Source organism: Myotis daubentonii, chromosome 20 (assembly GCF_963259705.1).
Source record: "Myotis daubentonii chromosome 20, mMyoDau2.1, whole genome shotgun sequence".
Classification (NCBI taxonomy): Eukaryota; Metazoa; Chordata; class Mammalia; order Chiroptera; family Vespertilionidae; genus Myotis; species Myotis daubentonii.
The window spans coordinates 4,759,481-4,774,562 of NC_081859.1; the positions used below are offsets into that span (position 1 = coordinate 4,759,481).

The 15,082-nt window shown below is 47.3% G+C and overlaps 1 protein-coding gene across 12 annotated transcripts in view; it reads right to left on the reverse strand.

Moving 5' to 3' along the window:
- Positions 1-15,082, reverse strand: part of LYST (lysosomal trafficking regulator) — a 75,452-nt gene that overhangs the window by 23,366 nt on the left and 37,004 nt on the right. For 9 of the 12 annotated variants that reach the window (XR_009450229.1, XR_009450228.1, XR_009450230.1 and 6 more), the window contains 11 exons: positions 14,381-14,579; positions 11,812-11,943; positions 9,515-10,142; positions 8,219-8,396; positions 7,335-7,504; positions 5,901-6,131; positions 4,446-4,612; positions 3,970-4,119; positions 2,670-2,831; positions 1,847-2,038; positions 799-977 (listed from right to left, as the gene is read on the reverse strand). Coding sequence is in view for 9 of the 12 variants with exons in the window: in XM_059677396.1 (XP_059533379.1) it covers positions 799-977; positions 1,847-2,038; positions 2,670-2,831; positions 3,970-4,119; positions 4,446-4,612; positions 5,901-6,131; positions 7,335-7,504; positions 8,219-8,396; positions 9,515-10,142; positions 11,812-11,943; positions 14,381-14,579 (2,388 nt within the window). In the remaining 3 variants the exon portion in view is untranslated. The remainder of the gene's footprint in view (positions 1-798; positions 978-1,846; positions 2,039-2,669; positions 2,832-3,969; positions 4,120-4,445; positions 4,613-5,900; positions 6,132-7,334; positions 7,505-8,218; positions 8,397-9,514; positions 10,143-11,811; positions 11,944-14,380; positions 14,580-15,082) is intronic. The other 3 variants (XM_059677392.1, XM_059677391.1, XM_059677394.1) reach the window with 2 other exon arrangements.

Here is a 15,082-nt window from a genome sequence, read left to right on the forward strand (position 1 = left end):
CACATCGGTACAACAGTGTTTAAAAGAGGTGGACGTACACCTCTGTTCAAATAGCCAAAAGGTGGAAGCAATCCAAATGCCCACTGAGGATGGATGGATAAAAAACGTGAGAACCCAGGAACTGACCAGCTGTAGAGAAGAAGGGGTCCTCAAACTTTTGAGAACTCTTATCCAGGGGTCCTCAAACTTTTTAAACAGGGGGCCAGTTCACTGTCCCTCAGACGGTTGGAGGGCCAGACCATAGTTTAAAAAAAACTATGAACAAATTCCTATGCACACTGCACATATCTTATTTTGAAGTAAAAAAACAAAACGGGAACAAATACAATATTTGTATTTGCATGTGGCCCGTGGGCCATAGTTTGAGGACCCCTGCTCTTATCTTTTGCAACAGCATGGAGGGACTTGGAGATTATTATGCTAAGTGACATAAGTCAGTCAGAGAAAGACAAACACCACATGACCTCACTTACATGTGCGATCTCATGAACAAAATAAACTGATGAACAAAATAGATCCAGAGGCATGCATGGAGCAGACTGACAGCTGTCAGAGGGAGGGGCAAGGGGACTGGATGACAAGATGAAGGGATTAGCCAAAGAACATACTAGTCTATGCATAGCCCACAGGCACAGACAACGGCGGGGTGACAGCCAGAGGGAAGGGGGCTACGTGGATGTGGGCAAAGCAGGGGGATGGGGACATCTGCAATAGTGTCAGCAATAAAAACAAAGTAAAAACAAAAAAGCTCTACTTTTTTTGTGTGAATGAACATCCCCATTTAATTAATTTACTTACAAGAGATACTTTGAATCCTTCTATGAGGTATGTCAGTATTTCCTTCTGAAATGGATTGAAAACGGAAATCTGTTCACGATGACTATTTTCTTCAGCAATTTCAGTCTGGGAAGCTGAGGTCTTGCTCTGAGTGGCATTTTCTGGAGTACTCAAAATGGCAACAACATCTGGATTAAACTCTGAATTTAAAAAAGAATAAAAAATCAATTAAATCACCGGCACCTCGCCATTACAAATGTAATGATGCTGGTAAAAATACTCTATGTAAAAGTACTGATTCAGTTGTCACGATATAAATGTGTAAGTGTATTACTTGAATACTTAGAGAAAGTGATCTCACTTAAAACAGTGTCAAAATTTAAATGCATATAAGCCATGCAATTCTAAATTAGGATTTATTTTACTAATGAAGATGAACTGAACTATGAAATCATTAAAGCCATGAGGTTCTTGGACCAATCACACGTGATGCTTACAGCAGGTGGACGTGCAGAGCGGTTTCTCTCGCATGCTACCCATTCAATGTGGTGCCAGGGAGAACAGTGGGTCAGTTTCAGAGTTAGCCTGAGGGCCAGGTGCCCCGAATATAAATTAGAAAAGTCTTTTAAAAAAATATTGTATTGCCCTAGCTGCTTTGGCTCAGTGGATAGAGCGTTGGCCTGCGGACTGAAGGGTCCTGGGTTCGATTCCCGGTTAGGACTCACGCCTGGGTTGTAGGCTTGATCCCCAGTGTGGGGCATGCAGGAGGCAGCTGATCAATGATTCTCTCATCATTGATGTTTCTATCTCTCTCTCTCCCTCTCCCTTCCTCTCTGAAATCAATAAAAATATATACATATATATTTTTAAAAATCTTGAATGTATTGTTTTTCTAGTGATTAACAATTACTGTGTATTTTTTTCCTGCCTCCTTGGGATTATTTGAACATTTTTTTTTTTAGAATCTCATTTTGACTTATCTATAGTGCTTCTGAGTGTATTTCTTCACACAGCTTTTAGTGGCTGCTCTAGATGTTACATTATATGTGTAACATAGAATAACACTCACCTTGGTAAATAAGTCTGTTAACCGCCAGCACGATGAGTCTCTGCAGCCTCTGCACCAGCTCGGCCTCGCTCGCCTGCACCGGGCTCTCCTGGCTCATCCTCCGCTGTATCATCACGTGGAGTTCATCGCTCGCCACCGAGCGCATGCGCATCAGAAAGGGGTCCGTGTGAGCAAGGGGGCATTTCCAAGGACCTTCAAATGTATCAATTACAACAGCAGATGCCAGAGTTAACAAGAAACAGGAAGCTAGTTTTGCTGCAACTTTTTGATCATCAGAACATGAAAAGATCTCATTTAATACCAAGTTAATTTGCACAAAGGAAAGAGTGATTAAGAGAAAGTGGTGCTTCCCCTCTTTGAAGAAGTGCGACAGTACTTCTGGTTCAGAATCCTAAGTAAGGACGCGGAAGCAGGTGCCTAGCTGAGCAAGGTGGCTATCGTTTGGCAAAATTTGAGTTTCCTGAAAAACTCCAAGAATTAGAAGGGCACATACAAGCAGTTCAGAATGTTTTGACAAAGTATTTTCCAATACTGTCGCACCTCCTCGTATTCTAAAATAATCAATAGATTTATCAAGCACATTGTGTTTTAGTAAGAACATTACTATTTCCGGATGATTGCCACGGCTGAACTTGGTAAAATAGTTTTGAAAGTGTATATAGTGACAGCAGAAATCAGTCAAATGAAGGTGAGGAGATCAGAAAGGTGAGTATCATTCCAGTGATTTGCTGCATGTGTTGCTTGAATTCAATCCCAAGAGCATTTCCCGAGAAACGTCTCCCCAGGCGGACAGGAGACCTGGCATTCAGCAGCGTTACTGCACCTGCTCCGAGAGGTGCCACCCAGGGAGCGGATCCGGGAGAGCCTGGGGGAGAGGAGTCTCGCCTGAACGCACGGGAGGAGGAGAGCATCGGGAGGTGACCGTAGGAACGAAAATGGCGCCTCGGGAGGTGAGGAAGAGCGCAGCCCTTCACGGGAATTGAACCTTTGGTTTAGGTTATGAAAACACAGATCAATTTCCATAAAGAGCCTCTATAAACACTACTTACACATGACTAAAATATGGTAAGTTTTAATGACTCACCCTGTAAGATATTTGAATATTTTAATAGCACTTTGGATTGTCTACTCTTTTAGGTAATTGGTATTTTTAGTTATTACATTTTGGTGGGTAGAGTCACCTTTGAGACAAAAAAATGAAGCAAATAAAAAAATGCATATTGCTGCCCTGTTTACAATAGCAAAAACAGAAAAGTAAAAAAGGAATAACACCTTTGTTGATTGGTAAAAGTTAGGAAAGACGGTCACACAATATAACAGATCATGCACTTGTTAAACAAGGAATATCTGTGTATTCTTTCTATATATATGTCTATGGAAAGGTGTCTACCACACAGAAGGGAGGAACCAGTGCCTTGTTCCCTGGGTGCTGGGATGAGTGGAAGCACGTGCCCAGCAGTCAGACAGACACGGGGCTAACCTGGCAGTGGTGCCCAGCAGTCAGACAGACACGGGGCTAACCTGGGAGTGGTGCCCAGCAGTCAGACAGACACGGGGCTAACCTGGCAGTGGTGCCCGGGAGTCAGACTGACACAGGCTAACCTGGCAGCGGGACAGCAGCTTCCTTCTCTTCTCCGGACCAGCCTGGCTTCCTCCGGCCTCAGCTCCCTCCCGTGAGCCATCCCCTCTGCTGGGGACACCCGCCTTCTGATCTCTCCCTTCCTGACTCCTTTCTGTCCTTTATGACATTAAATCTCACCTCCTCACCCACTTCCCCGCCTCCTGGTGTAAAGTGGGCTGCCCTGCTGTCGTCTCACTCCTGCCCCTGCATTTATCCACCTTTTATCATCTCTGCAGGGGCAGATGCTGTGTCTGCTTTCTAAGTCATTGCATCTTCAACACTGAACGCTGTGCTTAGCACGTGGCAGGTGCTCCAGAGGAAATTACATGGGAACAGCACAGAGAAGCAAGCAGTGAGCGGCTTCTTCTGGGAGGAACACTTCCTCACACTTTACAGCCTAAGTTTCTAAACTGACAGTGTTTAAACATGTGAATGGTATGGAACACAGGAAAGCCTGCCAGCCTACATTTCATCATTATTAAAATGCAATGTCAGCACTCACCAGCAATGCTCTTCCGCTTCGGAAAGACCGCGTGCTGGGGAGAAGGTGCCTGGAAGCACTCGGTGAGGCTGTCCGCATCGTGGTTCGCGGTGGTCCTTATGAACTCCATGGCAGCCTGGAGGACTCGGAACTGCAGCGCCACGGCCATGCCTGAAAACGCAGGCACCACAATGTCTGCAAGCTACGTGGTTGTCAACTCTGATTTTTATATTTACACGGTATCAAAACTGTCTATAATATTTTATCAGAATTAAACATTTTAAATCAGCTATGGCTGGTTTGGCTCAGTGGAGAGAGCGTTGGCCTGCAGACTGAAGGGTCCCAGGTTCGATTCTGGTGAAGGGCATATGCCCAGGTTGTGGGCTCCAACCCAAGTGGGGGGGGCGTGCAGGAGGCAGCCGATCAACGATTCTCTCTCAACATTGATGTTTCTCTCTCTATACAACTGCCCCCAAACTCCACAAGCTGAACCTTACTTTGTGTCCTCCTGTTCTTGCTGTTTTGAAGATACCCGAGCAGCACGATGAGGTCTTCGATCACTCTGAAATACTGGGGGCCCGAGGAGCTGCAAGCGTGGATTGTGACGGCTACAAGAAGCTGCTGTATATCGCAAGCAAGCAACTTGTATTCATTCAAAGGAATGCTAAAGAAAAAGGATTTAAGGCAGAGAGAACGGTTAATTCTGTTCCGCCAGCATGCATGCACTCACTGCTGACCCACGCTCACCCTGTGGCAGGCAACACGACTTGCGGGCTAGAAACAGACATGTCAGGACACACACTGACTCCGGTCAAAAGCTGTCTCACAGAGAACCAGGCAAGTACAGAGATAGCCGTAAAGGGTGGTTAAGTGTAAAAACACAGGTTACACCCCAGCTGGTTTGGCTCAGTGGACTGAAGGGTCCCGGGTTCGATTCCAGTCAAGGGCAAATGCCCGGGTTGTGGACTTGATCCCCAGTGGGGGGGCGTGCAGGAGGCAGCCCATCGATGATTCTCTCACTCTCATTATTGATGTTTCTCTCTCTCTCTCCCTCTCCCTTCCTCTCTGAAATCAATAAAAATATATTTAAGAAAACAAGCAAAAACAAACCCAAAACAGGTTAACAGGAGCTATTATGGGAACAGATGGGCAGGTTCTGAGCCCACACCAAAGGCGGGGAGTTGGTAGGTATAAACAGGAACATTCTGAGAAGGCCTCTCAGAGATGAACTTGGATGACTAACCTCTCTGAATCTCACTTACACCATTATTAGCTGTGTGGTCAAGGGACTATTTCCCTAATCCTCAAGGTCCTGTTCCTGATGGCATAATGATGTTTATAAGACTATAGTGTGCCGAAACCGGTTTGGCTCAGTGGATAGAGCATCGGCCTGCAGACTGAAGGGTCCCAGGTTCGATTCCGGTCAAGGGCATGTACCTGGGTTGCGGGCACATTCCCAGTGGGAGATGTGCAGGAGGCGGCTGATCGATGTTTCTCTCTCATCGATGTTTCTAACTCTCTATCTCTCTCCCTTCCTCTCTGTAAAAAATCAATAAAATATATTTAAAAAAAAAAAAGACTATAGTGGAAGCTTGGTAATATGCAGGGCAGGGCAAAAGGAGGGTTACAGTTGTGAGCACGTGGCACAGTTTATTACCGTATTATTTCTTAATTATTGCATTATTTTCCATAGGAACAAAACTTACTTTTACAACTTGTCTTCAGGTTCTAAACACCTAAAAAGTCATATAAATATCTTCTTATAAAAAACTTTGTTGAAAATGATGGAAACTATGTCCCCACCAAATTTAATCTTACTTAATGTTTTATAAGAAAAAAAATTCTTTGAAAGTATTATGGGAAACCAGATGCTTTAATGTAACCTATTACTAAAGTTCTCCATTTCTGAAATATTTATCAGACGTAGCTTCAAATGATGATTTAAAACTTACTTCTTTTCCAATCCGTTCAGGGCTGCTACTGTGTTACATAGCACGTAGAGAAGACCATTATCCAACAACATGTCTGCTACCTTCGAACACGAATTTAATATTTGGAGAAGAAGTAGAAGAGCATTATGCAGGAGCGTGTTGTCATACAGAGAGGTCTCAATTAGTCCCAGGACAGGAATGACAGCCCACTTCTGAAAAAGCCCCAGGTTTCTCACATCTTCCTGATCAAACCTGTAATAAATCATACACAGGTAAGAGCACAGTAGAAGCAATTAACCACGAAAGAAGGGAAAGTGATTGCAATATGGACTGTTCTGTTAACCTGATTTTGAGGCTATAAAATAAATTTGTGGAACGTGGATTGTTCATCTTTTTTTAGATTACAAACCCCTCCAAAAATAAGATTAAGGGTGTTGTTAGAAGTCTGTCCTGTACAAATGAAACACAAAAACGATTTCATAGTTTTAATTGACTCACTTCAATTCATCCATTGGCCCCTTAGTTATCTATATAACAAGTGCAGAGGAAAGTAATAATCATGTTACATGGTATTTGACAGACACGAGCTAGTAAACTGAGGTCTAGCAAAAAGTCTTGACCTCTTGTCCCCATACGATTTGCCTCAGTCACAGAGGGAGACTATTCAAGCATTTTGTGCCCATTTTCCTTATCTATCAAATATGGGTGGTGAGATCTACCCACTTCTTCTCAAGGCTGTTGTGAGAATCAAATGAGGTAACACAGAATCGCTCTGAAAGAGCCCAAAGCTGTGCACAAATGAAAAGCACTGCTCTCCTGACTGCAATAAGGCGCGTCCACAAGGCCTGAATTGGTCTACTGAATAATCCTATAATAAAGAGCTAATATGCTAATTAGACCGAACAGCCGAACAACCTTCTGGACAAAGCCAGGGCTGCGAGGGCCAAGCCCCTTGCACGAATTTCATGCATTGGGCCTCTAATAATAATAATAATAATAATAATAATAATAATAAGACACTCATTTCTCTCTATCATAGACAGAAACCACAGTTTAACTTTCCTGCTAAACTCCTGGTTTGGAAGAAAGTGTTTTTGTTTTGGGGCTTGTTTGCTAATCCTTCAGCATTGCCCCAGGTCAGAGCTCAGCATCAGTGCCCCAGGGATTCCAGGCAGGGGCTGGCTCCGCCCCCAGACAACCTGAAGGCGAGGGTGGGAGGGGCCTCTCCAGGGATCCTGGCATCAGCGCCTGTCTGTTAGGGACCTCCCCCTGTGAACACTGATGCCTAATCCTCACTCTCACTTTCTTTGCTTTGATACAGATTCACCTGTCTACTCTCTAGCTAGTGAATGAAATACAAAGGAAGACCAAGGACTTGTGTTAAGAGAGAGTTTCTTAGATTTTACATTTAGGACAAAAGACCCTCAACTGCAGTGGAGGGCAGAACCCACGTACTCGTCATCAGGGCCAATGTGTCGACCGAAGAACATTTCTACGAAGCAGTCTAACAGCTCCGGAGTCGCCCGGTGCAGGTACAGCTGGTTGGCCAGCAAGGAAAAGCCACGATTCTTCAGAAACTTATCTTTCTGTTCCTTAGATGCTCTATTAAAATACACATCTAACAGCTAAGGGAAAAATTAGGACAAGTTAAAGAATGTATTAAGACTTTACGTAGTGTATACACATCAGACAGTTACTAGCCTTGTAAGTTACCGTTTAATTTCATGTTATAGAACATAGAAAGCTAAGAACAATGCCATCTCCACAGCAAAAGGAGATGAGCTTTGTCTCTGATGGCTACAGAATGCTAATGATGACTCCACCTTGGAGACCTTAATGCTTTCGTGACGGGAAACTAGCTCTTTAGCTGAACATGACACCTGGTGGACTGGCCGCCTTCGTCAAGTGCACGTAGAATGCCTGTGCCCAATTCTGAAGGGGAAAATGTTAGCGCGCAGTTTTGCACTCTCTGCCGGCCCCTAGGTGTGTAGCACCTAGACTGTTTCTAGACGTCTCGCACATTACTTACTCTAAGCACAGGCCTCCATCCCACCTTCCCCAGCATCTTAGACATGACACGTGTAAAACCAAATTAATCATTTGCCTCCCAAACTCACTTCTTCCATGGATCTGTGCTCAGAGCCCAGGAGCCCACCTCCTGGCTGCCAGGGCTAACCTGTTCTTGCTCTACCTCCCTGTGTCATTACAAGGCGCCTGTGTCAGGAACCCGTCCCTTCCCCCGGGCCCCTGTGCCCCTCTCACAGAGAATGCTGCCATGCCCTCCCACCCCAATAACCCCCTCGCAGTGGGACAGGCTCTGCTTCCCACACACCTCTTACCTGAATGACTCCTCGCTGGATGGCAGGGGAGGGGTGGTTCACGAGGACCAGCAGCACCTCGGCCTGAATGAGCTTGTCCATCACGTCCTCGAGCATCGCGTCGGGCAGGATGAGGAGCACCCCACTGAGGAGCTCGTACAGCCCACAGCAGATGGGGACCAGCGCGTCCTCAGTGACCCTGCAACAGACCAGACACACCCACTAACACAGCGTCACAGAGACCAGGGCACGGCGACTTCCGTAAGAATATGATGAGTGCAGTCATGAGTTGCTTAGCGATGGGAGGCGTTCTGAGAAATGCATCGTTAGTGGTTTCATCCTGTGCCATCACAGACTCTCCCTCATCAATGATGCACTTACACGGACCTGGATGGTGCAGCCCACCATCATCTAGGCCAGTGATGGCGAACCTTTTGAGCTCAGTGTGTCAGCATTTTGAAAAAACCCTACCTTAACTCTGGTGCCGTGTCACATATAGAAATTTTTTGATATTTGCAACCATAGTAAAACAAAGACTTATATTTTTGATATTTATTTTATATATTTAAATGCCATTTAACAAAGAAAAGTCAACCAAAAAATGAGTTCACATGTCACCTCTGACACACGTGTCATAGGTTCGCCATCACTGGTCTAGGTGATCCCTTATTGCCTAAAATGTCGTGATGTGGAACATTCATAATGTTAACATTTGAAAATGTTTCCTGATTTAACTGAGACTCACAAATTGACCATCAGGTTTGTCACTGGTACTTTTAGGCATAGTTTCCTAAACACTCTTCTATCTTACACCTGTGAAGTCCAATACCAAAGCCACTTGTGCTATCTGAACTATTTAAAATTAGATAAAATAAAATAAGACTAGGTAAAAAGTCAGCTCCTCCTCTGCACCAGCCACACTCAGTGCTACAGGCACAGGGCCAGTGTCTGCTGTGCCAACAGCACATGGGGCGCTCCCATCAGCGCCCGTGGTCCCATGGACCGTGCAGTAGAGGCGCTTCTGGAAGCAATAATAAGTCATCCTTTCCCTGAACTGAAGAGCTTTTCTCCAATAACCACAAAGAATTAAATAAACTACAGACTATTTCCTTTGAGAGCTCTTTATGGTTTAGCATTTGGTTAAATATGGAACTCAATATTACCAAGGATTAAAATAAGGAGAAAGGTGTCTTTCTGTTTGCCATCGATGTACGTTATATTAAGAAGTGACATAATGAAGACGCTTCTAGAAGCATAGCATTTTTAAAAGAATAGTGAAACACGTGAAGAGGGAGGGCTGGCAGACACGTGTGATACCTGGGAGTGTGTGCGGTGCGGAGGTAGTTGGGCTCATAACCCGGAGAGAAGGCCAGGCTGGCCCAGTCCTCAGCGCTCCTGTCGACCAGGCTGGGCCAGCGGCGCACGGGGGCAGACCCGCTCTGCGAGGGGAAGGCCAGCCCCAGGCTCGCCACGGTGCTCTGGCTGCGCTGGAATGAGGCCAGTCCCCGCAGGTCGTCGGGGCGGCGTGGGTAGGACGCGTCCCCAGGGCCATCACCGTCCGCTCTGGACTCTGCCTCCAACTCCTTCTGATCAACGCTGACCCCCGGACACTCCAGCGTTCCTCTGGGGACGCCACCCACGGAGGCCGGTCGGGGAGGGCCAGCGTCCCCCTCACAGACAGCCTCTGCAGACTCGCAGCTGCTGATGGACGCCTCCTCCTCCTCGCCCTGCTTCAGCGTCTCTGAGCTCCCGGGGGAGTTCCACTGCTCAGGCTGGGGAGCCGCAGGGCTGCCAGCAGCACTCGGTACCCTGTTAATGCCCCCATCCGAGCCTCCGGCCAGCGTCCGGGGTGGCACGAGGGAGGATGTGGGGAGCGCGGGCAGGCTTCTGGAACGCCACAGGCTGGCCCCCGTCCGTGGGGGAATGCTGCCAGAGGAGCCGTGTGCTGGGAAGAGAGGAGAGAAATGCTACCTAAACACCTGACCGGGCTCCTGCAGGAGGCAACCCGTCCATGTGTCTCTCACATCGATGTTTCTCTCTGTCTCTCCCTCTCTCTTCCACGCTCTCTAAAAATCAATGGAAAAATATCGAGTGAGGATTAACAAAAAAAAGAATCAGATAGGTCAACGTTCCTAGTAACTGATGTTTACATTCCTCAGTGCCTGAACTTTTTTTTCTTTTAACTGTTCTTTATTAAAATCTTCTAAAAATGTATGTCTTTTCCCATCTACTTAACAAATACAATATTAACTGAATGAGCCAAAATCATGAGGACGGACGACTCTATGCAGTGAAGTTAGGTGAAACGTAACCCCCTGCGTCACGAGGACAGTCTGGGGAAGTGGAAGGAGTGGGCTTTGCAGCTGCACCTGGATTCCAGTGACAGTTCTGTGATTAGGGGGCGGGGTCACCACAGAATTCTATGACTGCTGGTTTCTGCATATTAGAGGGTATAGAATGATCTATGTCAGTGGTTCTCAACCTTCAGGCCCTTTAAATACAGTTCCTCATGTTGTGACCCAACCATAAAATTATTTTCCTTGCTACTTCATAACTGTAATGTTGCTACTGTTATGAATCGTCATGTAAACATCTGATATGCAGGATGGTCTTAGGCGACCCCTGTGAAAGGGTCATTCAACCGCCAAAGCAGTCATAACCCACAGGTTGAGAACCGCTGATCTATATGAAGGTTGCTTTAAGGATGAAGTGAGATCATATCGGCTATGCAGCCTGAGACAACACTTGGGAGGGGAGGTTTCAGTAAAAGCAAGGCCTCAGGCGGGTGCACGGCCAGTTCCCAGCCAGGACACACCCCGATTTTCTCTCTAACAGAGGAGATGAGCAGACTGTTGGGGTAAATGAGGAAGCAGCAGAGGGAATTCTGAACACAGAGAAGTTACAGGGCAGCCGGCACGGGCGGCCAGCACAGGGAGACCTGGTAACGGCAGGCCCTCAGCGGGCACTTTCTCAGCAGCTTCGGCAGCGTGAGGACGGTGAGACAGGCAAGCGCAGGGTTTCAGGTCAGGAACACAAAGGCCAGGAGGACAAGCACCTAAAGGCGGGGTCAAGGAAGCTGCCGACTAAAGGGATCTGGGCTGGATGGGGAAAACAGGCAGGAGGCAGGTGGGAGGGCGACAGAGAAACCAGCCAGGAGCCTGCTACTGTCTGGGCGCCCCCGCTGCTGCAGGTCCGGGACAGACACGCGCACCCTGGCAGGTCAGGTGGAGGGAAAGGTCCCAGGAGCAGTGAGCGTGAGGCTGGGTACCGATGGCCACTCTCACGGCAAGTGAGGTCCTCTGGAGTCATGAGCTCGGGTAGGAGGGGGGGAGTAGGCCCCACCGAGCTCTGAGGACAGTGGGAGGCGAGTCAGAAGCTAAAGACAAATGCCCGTGAGAAGAGGGACAGAGCTGCAGATCAAGGTGGCCTGAGCCCATCCGCCCCCGGGCTCTCCTGAGCATGGAAAGCAGGGAAATGGATTCCTGAACACATTCTAACGCTTCCATTTGTTTAGTCGGAACATCAGGTGGTGCTGTAGTGATGGAACAGGACACTGCGTATCTGCCTCTACTCAGAACTGAACGGGGTTGTACTTTCATTCTCATTGTTTCTACCTTCGGGCGGGGACGCGGTGAAGCCAGAGGGACTGATCAGCATCGGCCCCGGGCGGGGGCCGGCCCTCCCTCCGCTGCTGGAGTGCCTCAGGGACACGATCGAGTCCACTTTCTCCTGGAAGATCTTGCCATCTAGAGTCGGAAAATACACACAGGTTGAGACAGTAACATTTTCAAGGACAAAACAAAAATTTATCTTTAAAAGCAAACCTTACGACAAACTTTCACAAAAATACAAAGGATGTTCAAAGTGAAAAATACAGCACACTTTATACTAATGCACATCTGACCTGTGAGCACTGGACAATTTCTCACGATAGCTTTGCGAGACTATTACAACTTTCCTTGTGCACTTAGTTATTTCTAGAGTTGGACAGCGAATTTATTCACTTTTTATGATAATCTGATCTCTCTAAGGAGACTGCTCATCTCTCCATTCACTGAGGAAAGGACTCTTTCTTATATTTTTATATAAAAATGCTCTTCAAGGCCCCAAATGACTACAACACTGATAGCTACAGTTTCATCCTCCTTTCTGAGCTTCACACTTGTAAATTCCAGGCTAGATTTCTTAACTGCAACACGAACAGGACAAATCTAAACCTGAATCGTCTTTCTGCCCTGACTTCACTCCCACCCTATTCTCTGGTGGGTGGAAGCCCCCACTTCCCATGCAGAAGGCCGGAGCCACCTGGACCACTGCCTTCCTTCACCCACATCCAGCCACGCTCCAGACTTAGGGACTTCAGTCCCCGTTTCCTGAACTCTCCCCACGCCCCGCACAGAGCTATACGCAGGCTCTTAGCACCTCCAACCTGCGTTATGTCACGGATTCTAAATGACGAACCGTGGTCGCCCGCACATCCTCATGGCTACCCGCTCTCTCCATCAAATGCCGCCCCTGCTTAACGCCTGCCAGGGCTCTCTGCTGCCTCCTGACCTCCCCGGGCAAGAGCGCGTCTACGAGAACCTCCATGATCTGGCTCCAGACCAGGGGTGGGCAAACTTTTTGACTCGAGGGCCACAGTGGGTTCTTAAACTGGACCGGAGGGCCGGAACAAAAGCATGGATGGAGTGTTTGTGTGAACTAATATAAATTCAAAGTAAACATCATTACATAAAAGAGTACGGTCTCTTTTTTTTTAGTTTTATTCATTTCAAACGGGCCGGATCCAGCCCGCGGGCCATAGTTTGCCCACGGCTGCTCCAGACCCTCTGCAGCCTTTTCCTTACGTTACACTTCAGCCACCTGTTCTCCCAGAGACCTGTCCAGCTGTCTGCTGTCCTGGGAGGCCCTTCCCTTCTACTCCTGATCACCCTCAGGACCCAGAGAGGCACCCTCCTCCAGGCCACACCCGCTCCATGCTCTCTCTGTGCTACCATCAATATACTAGTATACGGCAGCCTTCCACCACGAAACTACCTGTTTATGACTCTCCCCGCTTCTAGGCTACGAGGTCCTTGGGGAAGGGCCCATATTTTACTCATCTTTGCGATGACCCTGCCCCCAGACCTTGAGGGCTGTTCATCACTAAGTGTGCGCTGAACCTGACGCATCAACGTGCCTGATGGCTCCTGGATTTTCACTGCGGCTGAATCGTTCATTCATTTCTTGCCGTCCTTAAAGTGGCTGGGTAACAGCCACTTTTCCTCCCTAAAGTTACTATCCAGCTTTCCCCAGGTCTGGGCTTGCTCGCTTTCTCACCACATCACATCTTCTGAGTGCTTCTCAACATCCATGAGCCCACCTGCCTTTCATGCCGGTTCCTCTCTCTCCCGCCCTCCCAATGGCATTATTGCCAACAGTTCTCGCCTTCGCCTCCTCTCCCTCCTCTCTCCACCTTCTCCAGTCTCATCTACGCTTGGAGCTTCGACTCACCTCTGGGGGGGTGGTCTCTCTTTCCTGAGTTCGCGGCAGTAACTGACTTCTACCAGATCTTTTTGCTCAAGACAGACACAACAAAACAAAACCCTCCAACGAGCCCTAACTACAAGGCTACCAGTTCCAATTCTTACATCCAAAGACTCAGTGACTATGCCCTTAGAGAAAAAATAAACGACGGTCCCAAACTACATTTATGTTCACGCTTCTCACTACTCCGTTACAGACCCCCTACACTCTGTTCTCTATTTTCCCTTTCCATTGTCCCTCCCTTTACGTCATTCTCTTCACCTGGAATGCTAACTCTCGCATCTGCCTATCAAATTCTACCCAAATTCCTCAGTGTCCGATGTGTGAGCTATTCACTCTTCTCGCCCACAGCTGCCGGCAGTGCCCTCGCTCCTCTGAGATCAGGCAGGTCTTCTGTGGTGTCTACGAGGTACTCACCAAGGACTGTCTCCTACTGTAGTTGACTGACTTATGCCTCCTCTCTTGGCATTTAAGCTCTCTGAGGGCAGAAACCATGCCTGCTTCATTTCACAGCCCTCTGCCCCGTCCCAACCAGGTGTAAGTAGGCAGTTTCTATCACACAGAGGCCACTCAATGGATATCAACACATGTGGATGAAGTGGGAAGAAAAAACAAGAATGGAGACAGCCAAGATCTAACAATAATGATTATACCTACCTATGTGCAAAGAAAAGTAGAAGTTTGTTGGGTTGTGACAAATGTAAGTATTAGTAGGAGGGTGAACTGCTAAAAGGAAATTGAAGATAATTGTCAATAATTCCAAATCTGGAGGAGATCCAAGGACTTCTGCTATAATTTTCACAAAGGATCTACAAACCTCTCGGGGCATGGAGGTAAGCTGCCCCTCTTTGTGTTCCTGAAAAAATAAAAACCAAACTCTCTTTAGATTTATGGTAAACTGTCAACTTCACTTCCATTTTTCATTTAAGCAAGATACTCCTTTTAAGATAGAACTGTGTCGATTTACCTCTCTGGTCTGACCATATCCACCATTACATTGAGTTGCCATTTCTCAATTCAAGCAATTCTGCGATTACAACCATGAAAACCAGCGGCGATGTCCCTCCAGCCCATTCTCCTGGGACGGGGAAAGCTGCCCAGCATCCCCACCGGGCCCCCAGGCTGCCCGGTTTGCATTCGGCGCCTCCGCTCACTGCTGGGTGGCCTTGGGCAGAGCTGCTAACTCCAGCATTTTAGAAATAATACGGGAGTGAGACTATATATTGAAATATCCAAATTCATGTGTTACTTTTCTGACATGGAAAGACTGAAGAAAAGCTTCACCCTGTCACATAAACTCACTGCAAATCGGCAGACACGTTTCTAAGTGGATATACAAAGCAAGTGACTGGGAGGACC